Consider the following 23,543-nt stretch of genomic DNA (forward strand, 5'->3'; position numbering starts at 1 on the left):
GGTCCAATGTGGTGTGTGGGTGCTGGTCTTGCTGGCATAGTATGTGGCAAAGTGTGGTCTGTCCCTTTCTCAGACGTTGTAGTGGTGTTTTGGTCCAGTAGTGTTGTTGTGTAGCCACCGTGTGATTGCATAGCCTGAAAAACATGTTTTTTTTAACCAACTGAGTTGTATGACTGAGACAAGCAGAACATCATCCAATAAACTATAGCCCTATACTGTGTATCTTTCACAGATCAAAGTGCTGTCTATGACATGCTGACCTAAGCATCATGGGGAGGCTTATATCTGTCATTCTGCCCCTGAACAAGGCAGTTAACCCACTGTACCTAGGCCGTCATTGAAAGTAATAATTTGTCCCTAACTGACTTGCATAGTTAAATAAAGGTCAAATAAATCAATACAATTAAATTTAAAAATATATATATAATTGAATGCATACCTCTTCCTCATGGCACCAGTGATCACAACAAGTTTCACCAGAGTTTCCTTCCATTGTCACTGGTATAGGCAAAGCACAGACACCTCCCACTGCAATAGTGTGGAAAAAGAGGTGGCATTAAAAATATACAATAATCCATTTATTTGTGTGATTCATAACGCTAATAGAGAACAACCTTTTTCTCCGCCATCTCCAGTGCCCTGTCTGTAGTGTTCCTCCAGAAAGTCCAAAATCACCTCCAGATCTGTCTGGTTATCTTCGAAAGAATTCTGGCAAAGATAACCGATTCAAATTGTACAGCAGACTCACACATACAGTTCAGTTTGAAAGTGTGACGTCAATATACATCACTGTGCAGTTATCCTTAAGCTTATAATGGTCTCATATTTACCATCGTTGTCGGATGCACGTAGATTGCTGCAGTCACAGGTCCTGATCCCAGGTTTTTCACAGAGTTGTGTGTTAGATGAAATGCATGAAGGAACTGTGTGACACCCAGGCTTTTATTATGCCTCCGCAACATGACAGCCAGTTGGGGCTGCCTTGCTTATCGCCTGGCCTGCACTACTCACCACAACTAGGCTACCGTAATAAACTTTCACCACAGGAACAATGACCACCACCCCACAAAGCCCACCACCAGAGAAGCACTGTCTCCCAGGACAGACCACATCCTCACCGCTGGGCAAGATAAGAGCAGCCATGGGCTCTCTTGACAGGAAAACAGCACTTATCACAATGGTTTGCCTTTTGGGATAGCGATACACCTTGTGTTCATGTCTTACAGAGTGTGGATTGATGGGGAATTGTGAGTGAGGGGTAGACAGTGTTGTTATTGCCGTTGCACAAGCAGACATATTTGGCTCATTCAACAAAGTTCATGGTTTTCTCTTTTTTTCCCCCTCTTTTTTTCCTCGGACACAACAAGGATGGGACACTTGTTGGAACTCATGACATTTTCACCATTGTTAGGTAAGCAAGAATGGCACAGTTATGAAGTCAGTTATGAAGTCAGTGTTGAAGTCAGTGTTGATGCAGTGTTGAATAATTCATTGCCTAAAATAAAACCATATACACAGTACAAACACAAATTATACAAAAGTGATTTATTAAAATACATCAATGTGTGTAAGATACAAAGGATTTCAATTCATTATTTACAAAATGACATGCAGTAATACATGTTCGTATTTGAAACCAATATTGAAGATGTTTCCATTTACATGTACAGTACCCACACCGAAGGCTTATAACTGGTTCACAGTTCTCATAGGTAAAAAAAAAGTGAATATATTTTCATTATTTACATATTCAATGATCCACAATACCTGATCAATGGTCATTACATTTTTTTAAACTGCAAAAGGTGCTAACTTAACAGAGAGTAAACATTTTTTAAATGTTCTTTACCATGACTGTTACATTTCCTGACCCCCATAACACAATGGCTGCATAACAAGGCCCAGTTGTAGGCCCCTGTAGAAGTATGCAGGAGTAGCAGTGTGAATTGACAGCTAGCTAAAGCAGCTTTTAACATCTGTTATTTTCCACAGTGACATTACCTGAGTTCATACCTTGGTGACTGTGGATGAAGTGAAGCTTGTGGCAAGATCACAGTCTCCCTGGAGGGAGTAATGTTCATACCAGCTGTGCCAGTCAGGTGCAGCAGCAGAGCCATAGTAAGCCTGTTCAGCTGGGGCATGCTGCTGGTGGAGGAGCACCTCCTGCCCAGGGTGGACAGCCTCGGGGTGCCCAGCAGGGGGAATGACGTGACTGATGCCCCCAAGCCTCTGGATGATCGACGGGTTGAACTGGTAGGTGAGTTTGCGGCGTACCTTTACGATCTCGCCTGTTCGGCTGTAGTTGCGCAGTGCCCGTGCCATCTTCTGATAGGTCATGGTCTTGCGGTTGCCCTTGCGCTTGCCCCAGCACTCGGCCAACTTCTCTTTGTTCTTGGAGATGAAGTGGAAGGTGCTGCTGCCACGGTCCGTCCACTGGATGGAGTCAGCCATGTTGGGATCGCCCAGAGCCTCATGCAGGTACTCATAAAGACGCAGCTTCTTACGACCTGATGAGATCAAAAGGTTGACTATAATGAAATCATAAACAGGCAGAGATTCAGTTGTAATGATGTCAATTTGATACTTGGCAATCAAAAATCTGAAGCAATAGAATACTAAAGTATTAGAAACATGTTCAATTCTAGCGTGTGTAGTTGTACTCTCTCACATCTCTTACAGACATTGTCATCACTCATCGCTGCTGGCCAAACACTGCTCACCTTTGCCGCTCCTCGGTGGCGGTGCGATGGAGTAGAACTGGGGGTACTCCACAGTTACAGATGGACCCAGTGAGTCGTAAGGAACAACATGAGGCCATGACTGGCAGGACGTGGAGAGACAAACGGGTCAGGTCAGTCACATCCACATTAGACATGACACATACATGTACTGTAACCTTACATCACAGTTGTGCAAAAAAAAAAGAGGTCAGTCAATAGTACTATACTGGTAAAATACAACCACTTGTTCTGTACACTCACCGTCTGCTCATTCCAGTCATATGGACCTGGCACATCAGAAGGGTGGGTGATGGGGTAGCAGCACATTATGCTCGATCGCGTTGGAGGCTCAAAGTACTTATACTCTAAGTAGTGGGAGAAAAATATAGTCCTTCAATACAGTCTTCACTGCCAGAACCAATGAGACTAAAATGTATTGAATCATTTTTCAGGCATGCTCAATACAAAGAAAGTATAAACAATAATGTCTGTACAATAATGATGGTGATTGTTAGCTTTCAGATTTAAATCTGGTTTTCTGGCATGAGTGTTGAAGTGTATGTTTACCTGTATCACAATACGGATCGTCAGAGTGCCGTTGAATCACATCAATTGCATCCTGGAAGTGCTGGTTGATGTCATTATCCAGGGAGATCTAGGAAAACATAAATGACGTGCAATCAACTACAATGTCGTAATTAGGAGAAAAGTTAAGCTACAGAATGAATAGGAATAAATGCCTTATTCAAAAACAACATGGAATGTATTTAAAATAAAAACTAAATTGATCTTCAATCTGTCATGACTCACCATTTTGTATGTTTGAGCGTGAACTTCAGACAAGGCAAGCAGTGTCTGACCACTGTCTGTGTGAGATGGATGTACTTGTGCAGGTGTATATATAGTGGTGTAAGCCCCCAATATTCACCTTTCGGCTAAAACGAAGTATCAGATAAAGAGATTGGTCGATTTAAATGTGTCAACGTCAATTCGTGGTTGGCAATACTTCTCTTTTTGGAAGAGCAGATCAGATACACCTCCCACAATCACTCTTTCACACTGTTACTAGATCAGATCACATGAATAATAATAACCTCTCTTATGACTTCATTTATCCAGGAATATCCTTCAATAGCATTCTAATTAGCATTTTTGGGTAGATATTTATAAACATGCATATTATCTTACCATAAATGCTCTTCAGTAAATATAGACTTTACTGTAAATTGAAATCTGAGACCCTTGAACTGCTGAGGGATATGTCTATATAATTTCCATTATATTGTTTTACAGGGTTTTAAGTGTATTGTCTGACGTGGCTAACACTTACAGAGCCTATAGAATGTCTACACCCCCTTAAGCTTTTTTCCCCACATTTTGATGCGTTACAAAGTGAGGTTGTCATTGATCTAGGCAAAATACTCAATGTCAAAGTGAAAAGAAAATTCTACACATTTTTACAAATTAATAAAAATGTAATAACTAAAATAGAGTCTTTACGTAAGTTTTCACCTCCTTTGTTTAGGCAAGCCTAAATGAATTCAGATGTCAAATTTGGCTTAACAAATCATATAATAAGTTACATGGGCTCACTCTATGGGAAATAATAGTGGTTGATTTTTGGGTAACAATAACAAATCAAAAATTGAATATATTTTTAAGCATGGTCAAGTTAATAATTATGTTGTGGATGATGTATTAAATCACCCATACACATCAAAGATGCAGTCGTCCTTCTGAACTGAGCTGCAGGACAGGAAGGAAACTGCTTAGGGATGTCACCACGAGGCCATTGATGATTTTTAAAACAGCTACAGAGTTCAATGGCTGTGATGGGAGAAAACAGGATGAACAACATTGTCACGACTTCCACTGAAGTCGTTTCCTCTCCTTGTTCGGGTGGTGTTCGGCGGTCAGCGTCACTGGTCTTCTAGCCATCGTCGATCCACTTTTCATTTTCCATTTGTTTTGTCTTGTTTTCCCATACACCTGGTTTCCATTTCCCTCATTAAGTGTTGTGTATTTAACCCTCTGTTCCCCACATGTCCTTGTGTGGAATTGTTTGTATGTAAGTGCTTGTGCACTATGTTACTGGTGCGCGTCGGGTTTTGTACCCATGTAGGTTATTTTTTTATTGCCGTTGGTTTTTTAAATTAAACTGCTCCGGCTATTACCTATTTCTGCTCTCCTGCGTCTGACTTCACTGGCACCAGTTCCGCAACCCTTACAAACATTGTGGTGACTCCAGAATAATTTCCTAAACGGCAGAGTGAAAAGAAGAATAAAAATATACAGAATATGCATCCTGTATTCACTAAAGTTTTAAAAAATACACTTTTGGCCTAAATGCAAAGCCTCATGTTTGATGGAAATCCAACACAACACATCACTGAGTATCTGCCTCCTTATTTTCAAGCATGGTGGTATCTGCATCATGGTATGGGTATGCTTGACATCAGCAAAAACTAGGATGTTTTTCAGGATGAAAATAAACTGGATGGAGCTAAGCACAGGCAAAATCCTAGAGGAAAACCTGCTTCATCTGCTTCCACCAGACACTGGGAGAGGAATTCACCTTTCAGATGGACAATAACCAACAACGCAAAGTCAAATCTACACTGAAGTTGCTTACCAAGAAGACAGTGAATGTTTTGACTTAAATCTGCTTGAAAACCTATGGCAAGACTTTAAAATTGCTGTCTAGCCATGATCCCCAATACCTTGACAGAGCTTGAAGAATTTTGAAAAGAATAATAGGTGAATATTGCACAATCCAGATGTGCAAAGCTCTTATGTAATCGCTGCCAGAGGTGTGTCATGTATTGACTCAGGGGGGGGTGAATACTTATCTAATCAAGCTATATTAGTGTTTTCATTCATTTTCATTTTTTCATTCATCTTTTTTTTAAATGTTGTGTTGTGTAGATCATTGACAAAAAAAGTACAATTAAATACATTTTTGTCCCACTTTGTAATATATTAAAATGTGAAGAAAATCCAAGGGGGTGTAGATTTTCTATAGGCACTGTATCTAGGCACCCCGCTCCTCCGTTCTCTCCACTGGCTTCCAGTTGAAGCTCGCATCCGCTACAAGACTATGGTGCTTGCCTACGGAGCTGTGAGGGGAACGGCACCTCAGTACCTCCAGGCTCTGATCAGGCCCTACACCCAAACAAGGGCACTGCGTTCATCCACCTCTGGCCTGCTCGCCTCCCTACCACTGAGGAAGTACAGCTCCCGCTCAGCCCAGTCAAAACTGTTCGCTGCCCTGGCCCCCCCAATGGTGGAACAAACTCCCTCACGACGCCAGGACAGCGGAGTCAATCACCACCTTCCGGAGACACCTGAAACCCCACCTCTTTAAGGAATACCTAGGATAGGATAAGTAATCCCTCTCACCCCCCCCCCCCCTTAAGTTTTAGATGCACTATTGTAAAGTGACTGTTCCACTGGATGTCATAAGGTGAATGCACCAATTTGTAAGTCGCTCTGGATAAGAGCGTCTGCTAAATGACTTAAATGTAAATGTAATGTAAATGTATCTGTAACCAAACTGCAGTCGTTGACATCAAGTAATAAAAACCCTATTAGTTTTCCATTCTAAAGCCTGAGTATAAGCTCCATGTAGCCTTTAGCCCAATTAGCATTTTTTGATAGTAAGTTATTATGGACACACTGGAGATGGTGTAGTGAAGTAGTGAAAGTAGTGAAAAGTGTTGCATCATGTCTGGTAAATAGTTGATCTGTATTTCAGTAGATTAGCAATCTGTTGGTTTTAGAATTGATACAATGTTGCTGATTAATCCTGACTTGTAATGGATATTACTGTATGCCTAAGACAAACACAGTAAGGTGTGCATGATGAGTGTTGATTTCAGCAGGAGACTGAAAAGTAGATGATTAAAAACCATACTTCCCTAATTCTAATGATGGAATCATCTGCACCTGTTAAAACCTTGTGTAACTTGATTGCACCTTCTGAACCACTAGGGATTGCTAATGTACACATCGCAGTTTCTATATTTTTAACAGCATTTGTTGATTTCATTTTCACACTCGATATTTCAAAGCATTAAACAAACTAGGTGATGACAATACACAAGCACCGTAACTATAACTTGCTGTGAGTCGATTACATAAATTTAACCTTTTTGAGATGATTAACGTACTTATGAAATATTTCAGTAAATCAATGTGAGCCATACCATCTGGTCACTGTTGCAATCATATGTTGTACAGATATCACATATTTTAATAAATAGATATGTGTTGCTTAACTGGAACTGACCTATGCATTAGGGGTCAGATTTTTGACCTGAGTCATAAAAGCTGTCGTTAATGATTCATAGTTCAAGTATAAGTATTTGTCTTGTCCGCAAATCCCAACTCCTCCCTCTCGAAATAAACAAGGGATTTTTGAGAAGTTCATTTATTAGAACCTGCCGACACGTTTTAAATATCAACGGACTGACTCCTGAAGTTCCCCTTTCAGGTTCGCTGAGTGTGAATACAGCGGATATCTTGCCTGGATGGGTAGATTAAAAGATTATGGACACAGTGCAACAAAGATGCACAGATTTTATGTATCCGTATCCCTAGCCTACACTATGACATATACTGTAAAACCGCTGTCTACACTCACTGAACTAGACCATACATTTATATAACTAGACAGTTTTGGAATTGAAAATACATTTGAACTTACTGCATACTGTGTGTGTGTGATGGGTGCATGTGTGTGCGTGTGTATAGATGTGCGTGTGTATAGATGTGCGTGTGCTTGTGTGGGGTTTCCTCTAGGTGACTCGTATTGTTTGAACGCTAGAAACCACAGTACCTAAACGTTCTCCCCCTCTAGCTTTCTTTCCATTGCACACATTAACATGGTCAAACGTCTGTCAAAAGTCAACTATAAATCAAAAACAACAACCATGCAACCAATAATACAGGCCCTCTTGACTCCCTCTATTTACTAAATGTATTTGTATAGATTGTGATCAAGTACATGTTTTGATTACAACATCACAGCTATAGTTATAACAATTAACCCATAGCAGGAAGATTGAGGTTGACATATTTACCTGAGAGCGGTCTGTGCGTGCGTGAGTGTGTATGAGTGCGTGTCTGTGCCAAGGTGTTTACATTTACCCATAAAGCAGCCGTGCGGGCTGCTTTATCTCTTCAAACAAAGAAGCATTTTTCTTCCCCTTCTCTGCAGGCTCTATTGAAAAGGTCTGTTTATATCAACACCAATGAGGGAAGGGCAGTGTAACCGCAACGCGGTCGACACCGATTCAACTTCTTTATTTACTGCCACTCAATGAAAATCAAGAAGTACCAAAGGCACTGACACAGATTAGATCAGTGGAATAAAGTTTGTGAGGCAACAGCATTGTAAAACTATATCAGTGAGGTCATGTTATGGTCTGAGTTATGGATGTGGATGTTGCATGTTGAGTTTCTTTTGTTTTTGTGATTTTGTTTAATTTTTGTTCTGCAAGAATGTATTTTTTTCTCACTATATCAAAGTAATTGTAGATGCCACTGGTTCCTATTAACGGAGTATGAATACATGTTAATTTGAGACAGTCAATGTTAACAGTTTAGATAGCCTTTGACTTGTGGTTAGAGAAAATGTAACCACAAGTACTATTTAGAAAAAAATGTGATGTATATCTCTGAGATTGTTTTAGATATAATTTCAAATGAAATAATACAGAATGAATAACTTAATTTATACTTTTTCCATTTGAAGTTTTAGCCAGTGAATTCATGGTCATGGACTTGTGAATATGAGTCACTTATAATTATATCCTGACTTCTCCTACCTAGTTAAATAAAGGTTAAATAAAATAAAAAATAAATATATATCCACAACAGGAAAAAACTGTTCCACATATTTTTATAAATATATTATTTTACTGTTCCACACATGGCCACTAGGAAGTAGTAAAGACTGACATCACACCATGTCAGAAAATTATAATAATGCATCTACTTTAGTCAAGCCTTCAGTTCAAAGAAAAAAACGGTTTATGTATGTACTTCATAGAAAGTAACATTAACATTTATAATTGTTTATAACAGAGCGAGAATTAAGGTTGGGAATGTTTGCTGAGTAACCAGTGTGTGTTTTCACAAGGAATAAAAATGTCAAAGGGACCTTTTCTTATCAAATCTATTTCCCCCACAGCAGCCAAAGTAGGAAAATATTGGAGCACAGAGCACAATCTGAGTGCATTAAATTATTTAAGGCTTGCAGAAGACCTCTATTTATTTGCCATGTTGAACAGGAAATCAATCTCTAGGGTTTGTAGACAAATAGTAGTTGTTGTTCTGTATTACAGAAAACTGAGCAACAGGGGGCAGTGCTGTGTGGTTACTGTAACTCCAGATATCCACACCTGCTATATAAACTTTGGCCCTTTGCTGATTTGCAGCTGAGTCACTATACAGATGAATATCCACTAATACATTTGATCAAAAACTAACAAAGTCACTGAGTTTGCCCACAGTGACACAGAACAAGCCATTATACAATACCCCTTGAAGTGGCTCAACTATAGTCCTAATTAGTGTGTGTGTGTGTGTGCATGGGCGTGCATGCGTGTGTGTTATTTTATAATGCATTGACAGGGACAAAAAATAAACAACAAACAAAGATCTGATTTTTAAGATATTTTAAAAGTGTAATTTCCTGTGAATTTACAGAGAAACAAATATTCTTGCTCTTACAAATCTCCTGAGCTCTTACATGGACTGAGGTAGCACAGGAAATAGATAAAAAATGTAACCAACCTTTATAATACTACTTAGATGCAAAGAAACGCATTGTGTAAAATCCAGTATGTACTTGGTGGAATAGTTTAGAGTAGATTTTAAAAGATCTGGGTTATATGGCTGCTGGGGCTCACAGGATAGGGGTTTGCTACTTTCTGCAGTAAGCCACAGCCCCATAAGCTAATACTCCCACAATAGCCACCATTGCAGCGCCCCCACACAGCAGCACAGGTAGCTCAGTGGCATGGGGCGATGTAGCAAGCTCTGCCTCTGTCTTTTCTGGTGGAACCTCCTGTGTCACTGGTGGGATTTCCTGTGTCTCCTGGGCAGTGTGGAGCGAGGCCAAGGACTCTGGTTGGCTGTTAGTTTGGCTCTGGTCTGGTGGCTGTGGTGCTCCTGGTCCTAGGACCGGGGGAGGGTGGAGCTGCTCCTGCATAGAGTATTGGAGCTCTGAATGTAACTCAGCTAGTGTAGGTATTGAGGGGACAGGAGTAGAGGAGGCAGAGGGGGGCTCTAGCTTCCAAACTGGCATGGGCATAGAGGCAGTGGTGGCGTGGGATAATTCAACAGGCTCCTCCTGGACAAATAGCTCCTCAGCCACAGACATCATTAAATCCATAGTCTCTTGGTGGTCAGCTGACACCTCAGATGAAGGTAATAATTCCTGGGTATCCAGCTCCTCTTCCCTGAACTCAGACATGTCTCCTCCTCCCCCAAACACACTCATCACACAGGCCTGCAGCTCCTCCTCTTCCCCCAGGCTCCCGTCCTCCTCCTCCTCCGCAAGTATCTTCTCCTCCCGCTCTAGGTGGACCATGTCGGAGATGGAGGAGTGGTTCTCGCTGCGCTCCTCAGCTAGGTGGACCACTCCGTCGCTGCTGTCCAGGCTCTTGGTGTCCTCGGTGTCCATCATGTCTCCCACGGTGGACCAGGACTCAGCCAGGCTGCTCTCTGTCTGCCAGGGGCCAGACCCGCCACTGTCTCCCTGGCTCAGCTGTAATGTGGCGGGGCCCAGCCAATCAGGCTTCTGCTCTCCAGACAGGGAACTGACCTCACCACTGTCCCCCCCTCTGGACACTGCTGGGACCTTGCCCTCCAGTCTGAAACCTGGTCACTAGAGAGACACAACAGACAACCAACCATTAACATGAAAACATATAGGATAATATTGTTCAGAAAATAAATTAAATTCCTAAAATCAACAATAAATTAATCAACTATATTGAGTTTAATATCAAACCTTTATAACTACTTAATAGTTGCTAGAATGATTGTGTGTTTTTATGACACATAATCTCATAGCGTCTGTTTCTGATCTCTTGCCAACTGCTTATGGAATTGTTTGGCTTGAAAATGGCAGCAATAGAGTTGGCAAGAGCACACACCGTTCTGGGACTAGGCTACCTCATAGCTGTGGTCCCTGGAAAAGGTTAACCAATATATTAGAAGATGTCCTTCAGTGACGTGGACTGATCAAGTTCTGTGTGGAAAAAGTAGCACCCTCTGCTCCGTGTTGCAGCATTCTTTTCTATATATAGCCTGGCCCTCACATGTCTGACTATGTATAAGCCCTATATATGTATTTCCATTTCAGCCAGAGGACATTGCATTGCGCAAAACGTTACAATTAGAAATTTACAGTCCATTTGAAAAGTATTCAGACCCCTTGACTTTTTCAACATGTTGAAATGTTAAAATCTATTTCTAAATAGTTTTTCCCCCTCATCAATCTACACACAATACCCCATAATAAGCAAAAACAGCTTTTTAGAAATGTTTGCTAATTTATATTTAAAAAAATTAAATATCTCATTTACATAAGTATTCAGACCCTTTACTCAGTACTTTGCTGAAGCACCTTTGGCAGCAATTACAGCCTCAAGAACCTTTCAAGCTCCGTCAGATTGGATGGGGAGTGTCGCTGGGCAGCTATTTTCAGGCCTCTCCAAAGATGTTTGATCTGGTTGAAGTCCATGCTTTAGTTCGGCCACTTACAGTGGCTTGCGAAAGTATTCACCCCCCTTGGCATTTTTCCTATTTTGTTGCCTTACAACCTGGAATTAAAATGGATTTTTGAGGGGTTTGTATCATTTGATTTACACAACATGCCTACCACTTTGAAGATGCAAAATATTTTTTATTGTGAAACAAACAAGAAATAATACAAAAAATGGAAAACTTGAGCGTGCATAACTATTCACCCCCCCCCCCCAAAGTCAATACTTTGTTGAGCCACCTTTTGCAGCAATTACAGCTGCAAGTCTCTTGGGGTATGTCTCTATAAACTCTATTTTTTCCCATTCTTCAAGGCAAAACTGCTCCAGCTCCTTCAAGTTGTATGGGTTCCGCTGGTGTACAGCAATCTTTAAATCATACCACAGATTCTCAATTGGATTGAGGTCTGGGCTTTTACTAGGCCATTCCAAGACATTTAAATGTTTCCCCTTTAAACCACTCGAGTGTTGCTTAAGCAGTATGCTTAGGTTCATTGTCTTGCTGGAAGGTGAAGCTTTGCCCCAGCCTCAAATCTCTGGAAGAATGAAACAGGTTTCCTTCAAGAGATTCCCTGTATTTAGCGCCATCCATCATTCCTTAAATTCTGACCAGTTTCCCAGTCCCTGCGGATGAAAAACATCCCCACAGCATGATGCTGCCACCACCATGCTTCACTGTGGGGATGGTGTTCTTGGGGTGATGAGAGGTGTTGGGTTTGCACCAGACATAGCATTTTCCTTGATGACCAAAAAGCTACATTTTAGTCTCATCTGACCAGAGTACCTTCTTTCATATGTTTGGGGAGTCTCCCACATGACTTTTGGTGAACACCAAACATATTTTCTTGTTTTTTTCTTTAAGCAATGGCCTTTTTCTTGCCACTCTTGCGCAAAGCCCAGCTCTGTGGAGTGTACAGCTTAAAGTGGTCCTATGGACAGATACTCCAATCTCTGCTGTGGAGCTTTGCAGCTTCTTCAGGGTTATCTTTGGTCTCTTTGTTGCCTCTCTGATTAATGTCCTCCTCCTCCCGTGGGTTTTGGTGGGTGGCCCTCTCTTGGAAGGTTTGTTGTGGTGCCATATTCTTTCAATTTTTTAATAATGGATTATAAAAAAAATTGTGGGATGTTCAAAGTTTCAGATATTTTTAATACCCAACCCTGATCTGTACTTCTCCACAACTTTGTCCCTGACCTGTTTGGAGAGCTCCTTGGTCTTCATAGTGCCACTTGTTTGGTGGTGCCCCTTGCTTAGTGGCGTTGCAGACTCTGGGGCCTTTCAGAACAGGTGTATATATACTGAGATCATGTGACAGATCATGTGACACTTAGCTTGCACACAGGTGGACTTCATTTAATTAATTATGTGACTTCTGAAGGTAACTAGTTGAACCAGATCTTATTTAGAGGCTTCATAGCAAAGGGGGTGAATACATATGCACACACCACTTTTCCATTGTTTTTATTTAAAAAAAAATTTTTTTTTACTTCACCAATTTAGACTATTTTGTGTATGTCCATTACATGAAATCCAAATAAAAATCAATTTAAATTACAGGTTTCAATGCAACAAAATAGTGAATACTTTTGCAAGGCACTTTAAGGACATTCAGGGACTTGTACCGAAGCCAGTCCTGCATTGTCTTGACTGTGTGCTTAGGGTTGTTGTCCTGTTGGAAGGTGAACGTTTGCCCCAGTCTGAGGTCCTGCCCGCTCTGGAGCAGGTTTTCATCAAGGATCTCTCTGTACTTTGCTCCGTTCATCTTTGCCTCGACCCTGGCTAGTCTCCCAGTCCCTGTGTCAGGATTTGGCCAGGGTTGTTCCGGTTTTTGGTCACTAGATGCACCCATTGTGCCTTTTGACCTTTTGTTTTCCCTCGATCCCCATTATTATTTGCACCTGTGCCTCGTTTCCCCTGATTGTATTTAAACCCTTTGTTTTCCTCTGTTCTTTGCTCTGTGTTTGTATGTTAGCACCCAGCCCTAGTACTCCGAGAACTCTTGTTTATCCCGGTGGACTCTCTTGTGGAATTCTGTTTTTTGTTCTTGTTTGTTTGTTTTTTGAGTATCTTTTGAGACTTTTTGTGCTTTACCTTCCACCTTGTGGATTTACCTTTTTTGTCTTGGAGGATTACCTTTGTTCTTGTAGGATTCCTTTTGAGGTTGTGGAGTTACATGTTTTCCTGAAGAACTTCACTTTTTACTTCATTAAATACACCGTCTCAAGTACTGCTGTGTCTGCCTCATCTTCTGGCTTCTGCCGACTATTCGTGGCTCAGTTGGTTAAGTGACTGTTTCTCACTCCGGAGACCCGGGTTCGTAACCGGGTCCTGACAGAAACACAGAGCCAAAAATGAACCCAGAGGCAGCCAGTTCCCAGGACCTTGTTGCCATGCTGTCCCACCACCAGGAGACTGTCCAACGCCACGAAGCCGCCCTGGTTCAGCAAGAGGCCTTAATGGCTAGAAATTCTCATCTTCTGTCGGAGATGCTGACTTCCACAAAGCAGATATCTGATCGACTTACCCCGGCAACAGTTCCCGTCCCAGTACCTCAGATTCACGTACCCATGGCAGTTAACCCTCTGGCTGAACCTCGTCTTCCACCTCCCCAACGGTTCTCAGGTGATCCAAGTGCTTGTAAAGGGTTTCTCACCCAATGTTCTCTCTCCTTCGAGCTGCAAACCTCGTCGTTCCCCACCGACCGGTCTAAGATCGCATATATCATCACCCTGCTGTCGGAAAAAGCCCTGGCCTGGGCTACTGCTGTGTGGGATGCCCATAGTTCCTGCTGTGCCAGCTACTCTGCCTTTGCTGAGGAATTCAAACGAGTGTTTCAAGGCCCAAGCAGTGGTCCTGACTCAGCCAAACAGCTCCTGACTCTCCACCAAGGTCAGCGCAGCGTGACGGACTATGCCATCCAGTTCCGCACGGTGGCAGCAGCGAGTGGCTGGAACAACGAGGCGCTCACGGTGTGTTTTCTGAAAGGCCTTTCCGACACTATCCAAGATGAACTGGCCACTCGGGAACCACCGGACAATCTCGAGTCCCTGATCAAGATGGCCTCACGCATTGACCAGCGTCTGAGCGAGAGAGAACTCAACCGTAGACCTCTAGCCCCTATCAGTCCCAGCTCCGAGTCCCCACCTTTATCCTCGCTGGCTCCACTGGAACCCATGCAGATTGGACGCATCTCCCAGGCTGAGAGAGACCGCCGGATGAGGGAGCGACGCTGTCTATATTGCGGCAAACCGGGCCATTTCCGTTCCACGTGTCCCGGGTTCCAGGGAAACGCTCTGTCCCGTACAGACCGGGGGGAACTGTAACGGGAAACATAACCTCCTCCCATCCGTCCAACTCCCGTCTGCTCATTCCAGTCACCATTTTCTTGGAACAAACACAAGCTTCAGCTTCAAGCCTTAGTAGACTCTGGAGCCGCAGGTAACTTCATGGATGGTGTCTGGGCGAAGGAGAATGGCGTTCCCTCTGAACCTCTAAGTGACCCCATGAGGGTTACTACATTGGATGGAAGCCCTTTGGGATCTGGACTTGTCACTCATGTCACTACCTCCTTGCGACTTTCAGTTTCACAACACCAGGAATTGATGAACTTTCATTTGATCTCCTGTTCCGAGTTCCCTCTCGTCCTTGGATACCCCTGGCTTCACAGCCATAACCCTCACATCGACTGGTCTGTGGGCACTATCAAGCAGTGGGGTCCTACGTGCCAAGCTACTTGTATTTTCCCGAATTCCCCGAGTTCTACTCCCGAGTCTTTAGAATCCATCGACCTGACCCGAGTTCCCGAGTGTTACCATGACCTCAAACTGGTATTTAGCAAACAGAGGGCCACCATGCTACCACCCCATAGACCTTATGATTGCCCCATCGAACTGTTTCCGGGCACTTGCCCTCCCAGGGGTCGGATCTTTTCCCTATCTCCACCCGAACGAGCTGCTATGGATACCTACATCAAGGACGCTCTGGAAGCAGGCCTCATGCGTCCATCCACCTCCCCGGCGGGAGCAGGGTTTTTCTTTGTGGCCAAGAAAGACGGTGGATTACGTCCTTGCATCGACTACCAGGGACTCAATGCCATAACCGTCCGTAACCGTTACCCGCTACCCCTTATGGCCACAGCCTTCGAGCTGCTCCAGGAAGCAGTTGTTTTCACTAAGCTTGACCTGCGGAACGCATACCATCTTGTGCGGATCAGACCTGGTGACGAGTGGAAGACCGCTTTCAACACGCCTACTGGTCACTATGATTAACTTGGTGATGCCCTTCGGCCTGACCAACGCCCCAGCGGTGTTCCAAGCGCTCATAAACGATGTGCTTAGGGATATGCTTAACATATTTGTGTTCGTTTACTTGGATGACATCCTCATCTTTTCGAGCTCTCTTCAAGAACACACTAAGCATGTCAGACAAGTACTCAAACGCCTCCTAGACAGCCATCTGTACGTCAAGCCGGAAAAATGTGAATTCCATTCATCCCGAGTACAATTCCTGGGATTTGTAGTGGAACCCGGTCGAGTCCAAATGGACCCCAGGAAGGTAGGGGCAGTAGCGGATTGGCCCACCCCCAAATCCGTTAAGGAAGTTCAGCGTTTCCTGGGCTTCACTAACTTTTACCGCAAGTTCATCAAGAACTTCAGCTTGGTGGCAGCCCCTCTCTCAGCTTTAACCAAGGGTGGCAATGCAAGGTTTTTGTGGGGAAGAGAAGCTGAGATGGCCTTCCAAGGACTCAAGCAGCGCGTCCTCTCTGCTCCCATCCTGATACTACCGACTACGGATGAACCGTTTGTGGTGGAGGTAGACGCCTCAGAAGTTGGTGTTGGAGCTGTCCTGTCTCAGAGGGGTGAAGACAAGAAGCTTCATCCGTGCGCTTTCTTCTCACACTGGCTTACCCCGGCTGAGAGGAACTACGATGTGGGGGATCGTGAACTCCTAGCGGTTAAGATGGCATTGAAGGAATGGAGACACTGGCTCGAGGGGGCTTCTCACTCGTTTCAAGTGCTTACGGACCACAAAAATCTGGAGTATATCCAGCAGGCGAAGCGGCTGAACTCTAGACAAGCTAGATGGTCTCTTTTCTTCAATCGATTCCAGTTTATCCTCACCTATCGGCCCGGGTCGAAGAATCTCAAACCGGATGCCCTGTCCCGAGTCTACGCTCCTGCCATTCGAGATGACACGGACATGCCTGTCCTTCCTGCTGCTAAGATCGTGGCTCCGATCTCGTGGCAAGTTGAGGATACCGTGAGACGAGCTCAAGCTATTGAACCGGACCCGAAAGGAGGTCCTGCCAATCGGTTGTTTGTCCCCAAGGCAGTGAGGACTCAGGTCCTTCTGTGGGGGCACTCCTCTCGCCTCACCTGTCACCCGGGCGTAGGTCGCACCTTGGAGTTCATCCAGCGTAAGTTCTGGTGGCCTACCATAAGAGAAGATGTTGCCACTTTCGTCAATGCCTGCCTGTGTGCTACCAGGGCAAATCTTCTCACCTCCGCCCGCAAGGACTCCTTCACCCTTTACCTGTTCCGCACAGACCCTGGTCCCATATCTCGTTGGACTTCATTACTGGGCTTCCTCCATCCCATGGCAATACTACTATCCTAGTCATTATCGACAGGTTTTCAAAGGCGGCCAGGTTCGTCCCTCTGACTAAGTTACCTTCTGCCAAGGAAACGGCTGAGTTGGTAATTAATCATGTGTTCCGAGTCTTCGGCATTCCTCAAGATATGGTTTCTGACAGAGGTCCCCAGTTCGCCTCTAGGTTTTGGAAGGCCTTCTGCCAACTCATGGGGGCTTCTGCCAGTCTATCTTCAGGGTACCATCCGGAGTCCAACGGCCAAACTGAGAGGATGAATCAAGAGCTGGAAACCACCCTCCGATGTATGACTCGTAACAACCCGTCCACATGGTCGTCCTTCATTGTTTGGGCCGAATATGCGCACAACACCTTGCGCTCCTCCTCCACTGGTATGTCCCCGCACGAGTGTCAGTTTGGCTATGCCCCTCCATTGTTCCCGGACCAGGAGGCAGAAGTCAGAGTGCCTTCAGCCTTGAAGTTCGTCAGAAGCTGTCGGCTTATGTGGAGGAAGACCCGTCTTAATCTTATGCGTTCCTCACAGAGGTACCAACAACAAGCCAACAGACGTCGCCGTCCCGGGCCTACCCTGCACCCCGGCCAGAGAGTCTGGCTCACCACAAGAGACTTACCACTACGGGTGGAGTCTCGCAAGCTGTCCCAAAAATACATCGGTCCCTTTAAGGTTGCCAGGAGAGTTAACTCAGTTTCTTATCGCCTACACTTACCCAGATCCCTTAAGATTAATCCCACGTTTCACATTTCCTTATTAAAACCTGTTGTTTTTTCTCCCCTTGTCCCGTCTCGTAGCAAAGGGTCTGAATACTTACGTAAATAACGTATTTGTCATTATGGGGTATTGTGTGTAGAATGTTTTTAAAATCCATTTTAGATTGTGGCAGCACTCTTCATCCTCTCATTGTACCCTTGTCTTTCAGTCCATCCTTTCTATTCAAATATCACTGTATGTATTTGTTAATTCCTTGTATATTGAGATGGAATGCATCTGTCCATCATTGAGTGACCCTGATTAATCATTGTGCATGTGTGTAATCTCATCCCAGGCACAGAGTCAAAACACTGAGATCAAGTCAGAGCCATTTATTACATAATGAATAAGCATAGAACCACAGAGACAGAGGACATTTATATCGGTCACCTTTATCCATGTTTACGATAAATATTTCCTGATTTGATCAATATTGAATCATCAAACAGCTCATGCACTTGTGCCGTGCTACTTGTGTTCCTCTGTACAGTTACAGAACACATTGTGTGTTTGTCCTGAGATCGACTGTCTCTGAGAGGCACATCAGCAGAGACCGTGGATTAAATATCTGTCTGTTTGGGTGGGGGAATCATTTTAAATACCTAGAATATCTATACATTGGACCTAGTGTTTGCAGTGCACCCAACAAGAAGCCAAGAGTCATTTTATGAAAATCATCACTGATGGCACCAGCCTCCACACATCTGGAACTCATGTCACTGTCATTACAGGCAAAACAAATTCTCATCAGTCCAAAGTCACGTTTCCAAGTAGCCACTAATTTCTTACAACCCTACCCTGTTTCCCATCATTCCCAAACTGTTTAGCTTGGAAGAGTGAGCCATGGAATAGAAGTCACATAACCTTCAGCATGTGACAAATGCAGTGACTAACCAGCTGTCATGTGACCAGTGCAGCATGCCGAGAAAGCTGCCCTCTCTCTAACATCGAGGCCTGCCAGGTGTATGTTACGAGGCATTTTGGCACAAGGGGAAGCAGTGACATGGTGATCACGCTCTCCCTGCAAGGCACAGAGCAGGCTTATAGGCAGATATCCACAAACTTGTTTATGTGGAATGGTACTGTACAGTACCTGTTCTAAAGCATATTAATTGCTTAGTCTGTCCAACAAGGCTCCATCACTTATTACCCTCTTTTAGTTATAGGTTTCCCAATGAGCCACCCCCTGACAATGGCTTTTAACCCCCACAGAGTTTAATTAAAACAAATCCCTATAATGTGGAGTCCAACTCCTTTCCAGACCTGGGTTCAATTACTATTTGAAATCTTTCAGATACATTTAGTGTTTGGCCTAGTCTGTCTGGAGTGCCAGATAGATGGGGTTTGCACTTCTGTTGTGACTATTCTATTGGTTACATTGTGCCAGGCAAGTTCAATCAAACCCAGATAAAGTATTTGAAATGATTTTGAACCCAGGTTTGTTCTCTTCCCAATAGTATCAGATACCCATGGAAGTGATGTCAGAGACTCATGGTCATGATATCAGAGCCCCAGAGATAAAAGGTCAGTTTGAATGTCAGACAGAGGAAACCACACATTCTCAGCCCCTCGTGAACCATCTGATGATCTTATCCGATTGGATTTCTAGAAACAGACACATGACAACAGACACACACATGCACATGCACACACAAACATACACACAGGGACGTACGGACACAGACACACACACTTGAGGATAGACTGCACATAAGGCTAGTTTTTCCCGATGTCAATGACAGGTTAGCTGGACACAAGACTTCGGACATAGTCCTGTCCCTGTTGATTTAATTAGTAACTAATGACAACCACCAAACAACACCCGGAGAAACAGACTTCTTTATGTTGACAGGTGGTACACAAGGTTAAAACCTCTTGGAGTTGTGCCCTTCATAACATCAAAGAGCTCCATGATGGCTGATATAGACGCATTCTATATTGGTTTAACAAAGCAAGCTTTTACAAGGCCCTCTCCCCTCAACTACATATATTACTACTACGTGTGTGTACTATGATGTACTACTAATACAACTACAGTACTATACACCCACACACCACAATTCCCTTAAAACTGGGCTCTCCAACCCTGTTCCTAGAGAGGTACCCTCCTGTAGATTTTTCGCTCCAACGCAAGTTGTAACTAACTTGATTCATCATATCAACCAGCGAATTATTCGATTGAGGTGCGCTCGATCAGGGTTGGAATAAAAACCTACAGGATGGTAGCTTTCAAAGAACAGGGTTGGAGAGTCCTGCCCTGAAACAACAACAAGATATCCTGTGATGCGGCCTTGCATTCCATTAATTAAGATCAGAGTAAAATAAGTGTCTTTCTTACCTGGCTCCTCTCTGTAAAGTGTTGAAAGTCGTAGGCGAGAGAGAGATGTTGAAATAGAGTAAGAGACGTGCACTCAGACAGAAAGTCAGGGCTGAGGACACAGCGACAGAGAGGGTGACATACACGCTGTAGTTAGCAATGGACTACCAGCTGCTCCACAGAACACAGGAGCCCCCCTCCCTCCCTCCCTCTCTCTCTATCTCTATCTCACTCTTCCAGTCTCTCTCTTTCTTCATCCCCTGTCCAGTGCCCAGACTATGACGTAACAGTTGGCTACAATGTGGCCATGCATGTTTTATGGAGGGAAAAATAAATATATTCCATTTGTAAGAGGCTGCTATAGAATTGCAGCATGCAAAGTGATTGAATACTTCGTCATTGTGCCAGCTTGGTAAAATAGCTCTGCCTTCTATTATGCCTACTTTCTTGCACTGGGCAGACATAACTAGCTGTAAGTCAGTAAAAAAACCTCTGAGTGACATAAGAATTAACAGTACAGAGGAGGCAGAGGTTAGTGCTGTCACAGGCAGTTGGCCAAAGTTTTCTGACACAATTCCAGATGGCAGACAGTCATTCACTGTGCTGTCGAAGGAAAGAATGCAGACTGAGTCAGAACCAGAATAGAAACTCTGTGCTATTTTTATGGAATTCCTCTAACCCTCTAGTGTCATCTACTGGCAAGGCCCATATATGGTCTGCAGCACCATGGTCTGCATCATTGACTACATAGTCAGTCTGCACAGACAATTTATTTCTGAGGATTATTACAAAAATACTTTAAATAAATGTTGACCAGAGAAGGCTGATGGGAGGAGCTACAGGAGGATGGGCTCATTGTAATGGATGGAATGGAATAAATGGGACAGAGTCAAACATGTGGTTTCCGTATGTTTGATATTGTTCCTTTTATTCCATTCCAGCCATTACAATGAGCCCATCCTCCTATAGCTCCTCCCACCAGTCTCCTCTGATGTTGACATTATCCGCAACTGATTTCCGTCTAATTAAAATATTAACATTTGAGAAAGATATTCAGTGAGAAGTCTGTGTTTGACAGCTTTAATTAATTTAATACAAGCATTCAGAAGAGACAGCCCCCAAATTTTTTGGGGGGGGTGGCACACGGGGAGATTGGCGGAGTCAGAGTTCAGACCTGAGCCGTGCTTACTGTGAGGAGCGAGTGACTGGTCAAGCACCTTGTTATCCGGTTCTGCGCACCATGCTCAGCGCTCCTGGCCTCCGGTGCGTCCCTTCAGTCCAGGATATCATGCGCCAGCTCTACGCACGGTATCCCCAGTTCGCCAGCACAATCCAGTGAGGCCTGTGCCAGCTTCCCGCACTTGCCGTGCTACAGGGGGTATTCAGTCAGGACGTGTTTTGCGAGCTCTACGCTCCAGACCTCGAAGTGCGCCTCCACGGCCCAGCATATCCTGCGCCGGCTCTACGCACTATGCCTCCAGTGCGCATTCATAGCCCAGTGCGTCCCGTGCCAGCTCTCCACACTCACCGAGCTAAAGTGGGTATCCAGCCACGACATGTTGTGGCAGCTCCCCGCACCAGGCTTCCAGTACGTATCCTCAGTCCGGTGAGACCTGTTCCGGCTCCACGTACGAATCCTCCAGTGATGATCCATGGCCCTGAGCCTGTAGTGATGATCCATGGCACGAAGCCTCCAGTGATAATCCATGGCCCAGAGCCTCCAGTGATGATCCATGGCCCGGAGCCTCCAGTGATGATCCATGGCTCGGAGCCTCCAGTGATGATCCATGGCACGAAGCCTCCAGTGATGATCCATGGCCCGGAGCCTGTAGTGGTAATCCATGGCATGAAACTTCCAGTGATGATCCATGGCCCGGAGCCTGTAGTGATGATCCATGGCAAGGAGCCTGCAGCGACGGTCAACAGTCCGGAGATTGCAGCGACGGTCCCCAGTCCAGAGTCCAACGATGCTCTGCAATCCGGAGTCTCCAGTGACGGTCTGCAGTCCAGCGCCTCCAACAGGGGGTTCCCAGTCTAGAACATCCTGCGACAATCTGCAGTCTGGAGCCTCCAGCAGTGGTCCAGGGTCTGGTTCCTCCGGCAACGATTCACGGTCCGGAGTCTCCGGCGACGATCCACGGTCAGGTTCCACAGAAGCAGAGGGATCAGCGTAGGGAGCGGGGGCTACGTCCCGAGGGGGAGTGGGGGGGTACTGTCATGCCCTGACCTTAGAGATCCCTGTTTATTCTCTACTCTAGTTTTTGTATATCTATGTTTTATTTTTCTTTGTTGGCCTACTATGGTTCCCAATCAGAGGCAGCTGTCTATCGTTGTCTCTGATTGGGGATCATACTTAGGCAGCCCTTTTTCCCACCTTCAGATGTGGGATCTTGTCTTTGTTTAGTTGCATGTATTTTGCACGACAAAGCTTTTCGTTCGTTGTATCGTTTATTGTTTTTTTTTCTGGTTCACATTTTAAATAAATATGATGAACCCAAATCACGCTGCGCCTTGGTCTACCCTTAACGATGAATATTACACCGATTTAAGTCAAAACTAGCAACTCCAGTGTATATTTGGCCTTGTGTTTTTTAAGTTTTTAAAAAACCTGTGCTTAGCTCTATTTTGTTTTTGTTTTATCCTAAAAAGCTCCCGAGTCCTTGCTGATGACAGGCATACCATAACATGATGCAGCCACCACCATGCTTGAAAATATGAATAGTATTTAGGGATGTGTTGTGTTGGATTTGCCCGTAACATAAAGCTTTGTATTCAGGACATAATGTTATTTTCTTTGCCACATTCTTTGCAGTTTTACTTGAGTGCCTTATTGCAAACAGGATGCAATGTTTTATATATATTATATATAGAATATTTGTATTCTGTACATGCTTCCTTCTTTTCACTCTGTCATTTAGGTTAGTACTGTGTTAGAAACTACAATGTTAATCCATCTACAGTTTTCTCCTATCATAGCCATTAAACTCTTAACAGTTTTAAAGTCACCATTGGCCTTGTGGTGAAATCCCTGAGCGGTTTCCTTCCTCTCCGGCAACTGAGTTAGGAAGGACGCCTGTATCTTTGTAGTGACTGGGTGTAATGATACACCATCCAAAGTTTAAATAATAACTTCACTTTGCTCAAAGAGATATTAAATTTATGTTTTTTAAATACCAATCTACCAATAGGTGCCCTTCTGTGCGAGGCATTGGAAAACCTCCCTGGTATTTGTGGAATCTGTGTTTGAAATTCACTGCTCGGCTGAGGGACATTACAGATAACTGTATGTGTGGTATATAGAGATTAGGTAGTCATTCAAAAATCATGTTAAACACTATTATTGCACACAGAGTGAGTCCATGCAATGTATTATGTAAC

The 23,543-nt window shown here is 44.0% G+C and overlaps 2 protein-coding genes across 4 annotated transcripts; both read right to left on the minus strand.

The window, feature by feature from the left end:
* Positions 1 to 1,530: 1,530 nt before the first annotated feature.
* LOC124014431 (transcription factor Spi-C-like) lies at positions 1,531 to 7,855 on the minus strand. 3 transcript variants are annotated; one of them, XM_046329388.1, is made up of 7 exons: positions 7,802 to 7,855; positions 4,895 to 4,977; positions 3,531 to 3,655; positions 3,288 to 3,375; positions 2,982 to 3,085; positions 2,721 to 2,820; positions 1,531 to 2,528 (listed from the first exon to the last, which is right to left on the minus strand). In XM_046329388.1, exons 3-7 carry the CDS (start codon positions 3,531 to 3,533, stop codon positions 2,008 to 2,010), a joined length of 816 nt encoding a protein of 271 aa, XP_046185344.1. In that variant the 5' UTR covers positions 3,534 to 3,655; positions 4,895 to 4,977; positions 7,802 to 7,855; the 3' UTR covers positions 1,531 to 2,007. The 3 variants fall into 3 exon arrangements, with proteins under 3 accessions (XP_046185344.1, XP_046185345.1, XP_046185346.1); XM_046329389.1 differs by having other exon boundaries at positions 1,531 to 2,507; positions 7,802 to 7,848; XM_046329390.1 differs by lacking the exon at positions 3,531 to 3,655 and having other exon boundaries at positions 7,802 to 7,838.
* Positions 7,856 to 9,385: 1,530 nt separating this feature from the next.
* LOC124014296 (bcl-2-like protein 13) lies at positions 9,386 to 20,363 on the minus strand. The gene is made up of 2 exons (XM_046329123.1): positions 20,187 to 20,363; positions 9,386 to 10,614 (listed from the first exon to the last, which is right to left on the minus strand). The coding sequence occupies exon 2, from the start codon at positions 10,411 to 10,413 to the stop codon at positions 9,649 to 9,651; it is 765 nt and encodes a 254-aa protein (XP_046185079.1). The 5' UTR covers positions 10,414 to 10,614; positions 20,187 to 20,363; the 3' UTR covers positions 9,386 to 9,648.
* Positions 20,364 to 23,543: the final 3,180 nt, after the last annotated feature.

This window comes from Oncorhynchus gorbuscha, linkage group LG25 (genome assembly GCF_021184085.1).
Source record: "Oncorhynchus gorbuscha isolate QuinsamMale2020 ecotype Even-year linkage group LG25, OgorEven_v1.0, whole genome shotgun sequence".
NCBI classification, from domain to species: domain Eukaryota; kingdom Metazoa; phylum Chordata; class Actinopteri; order Salmoniformes; family Salmonidae; genus Oncorhynchus; species Oncorhynchus gorbuscha.

Bases quoted from the DNA above. Each gene is read 5' to 3' on its own strand.
- LOC124014431 (XM_046329388.1), bottom strand. The intron at 2,821-2,981 runs GTGAGTGTACAG...ACGTCCTGCCAG, and splicing joins ATGACTGGAATGAGCAGACG to TCATGGCCTCATGTTGTTCC. The intron at 2,529-2,720 runs GTGAGCAGTGTT...ATTTCATTATAG, and splicing joins GCCACCGAGGAGCGGCAAAG to TCAACCTTTTGATCTCATCA.
- LOC124014296 (XM_046329123.1), bottom strand. From the start codon at position 10,413: ATGATGGACACCGAGGACACCAAGAGCCTGGACAGCAGCGACGGAGTG.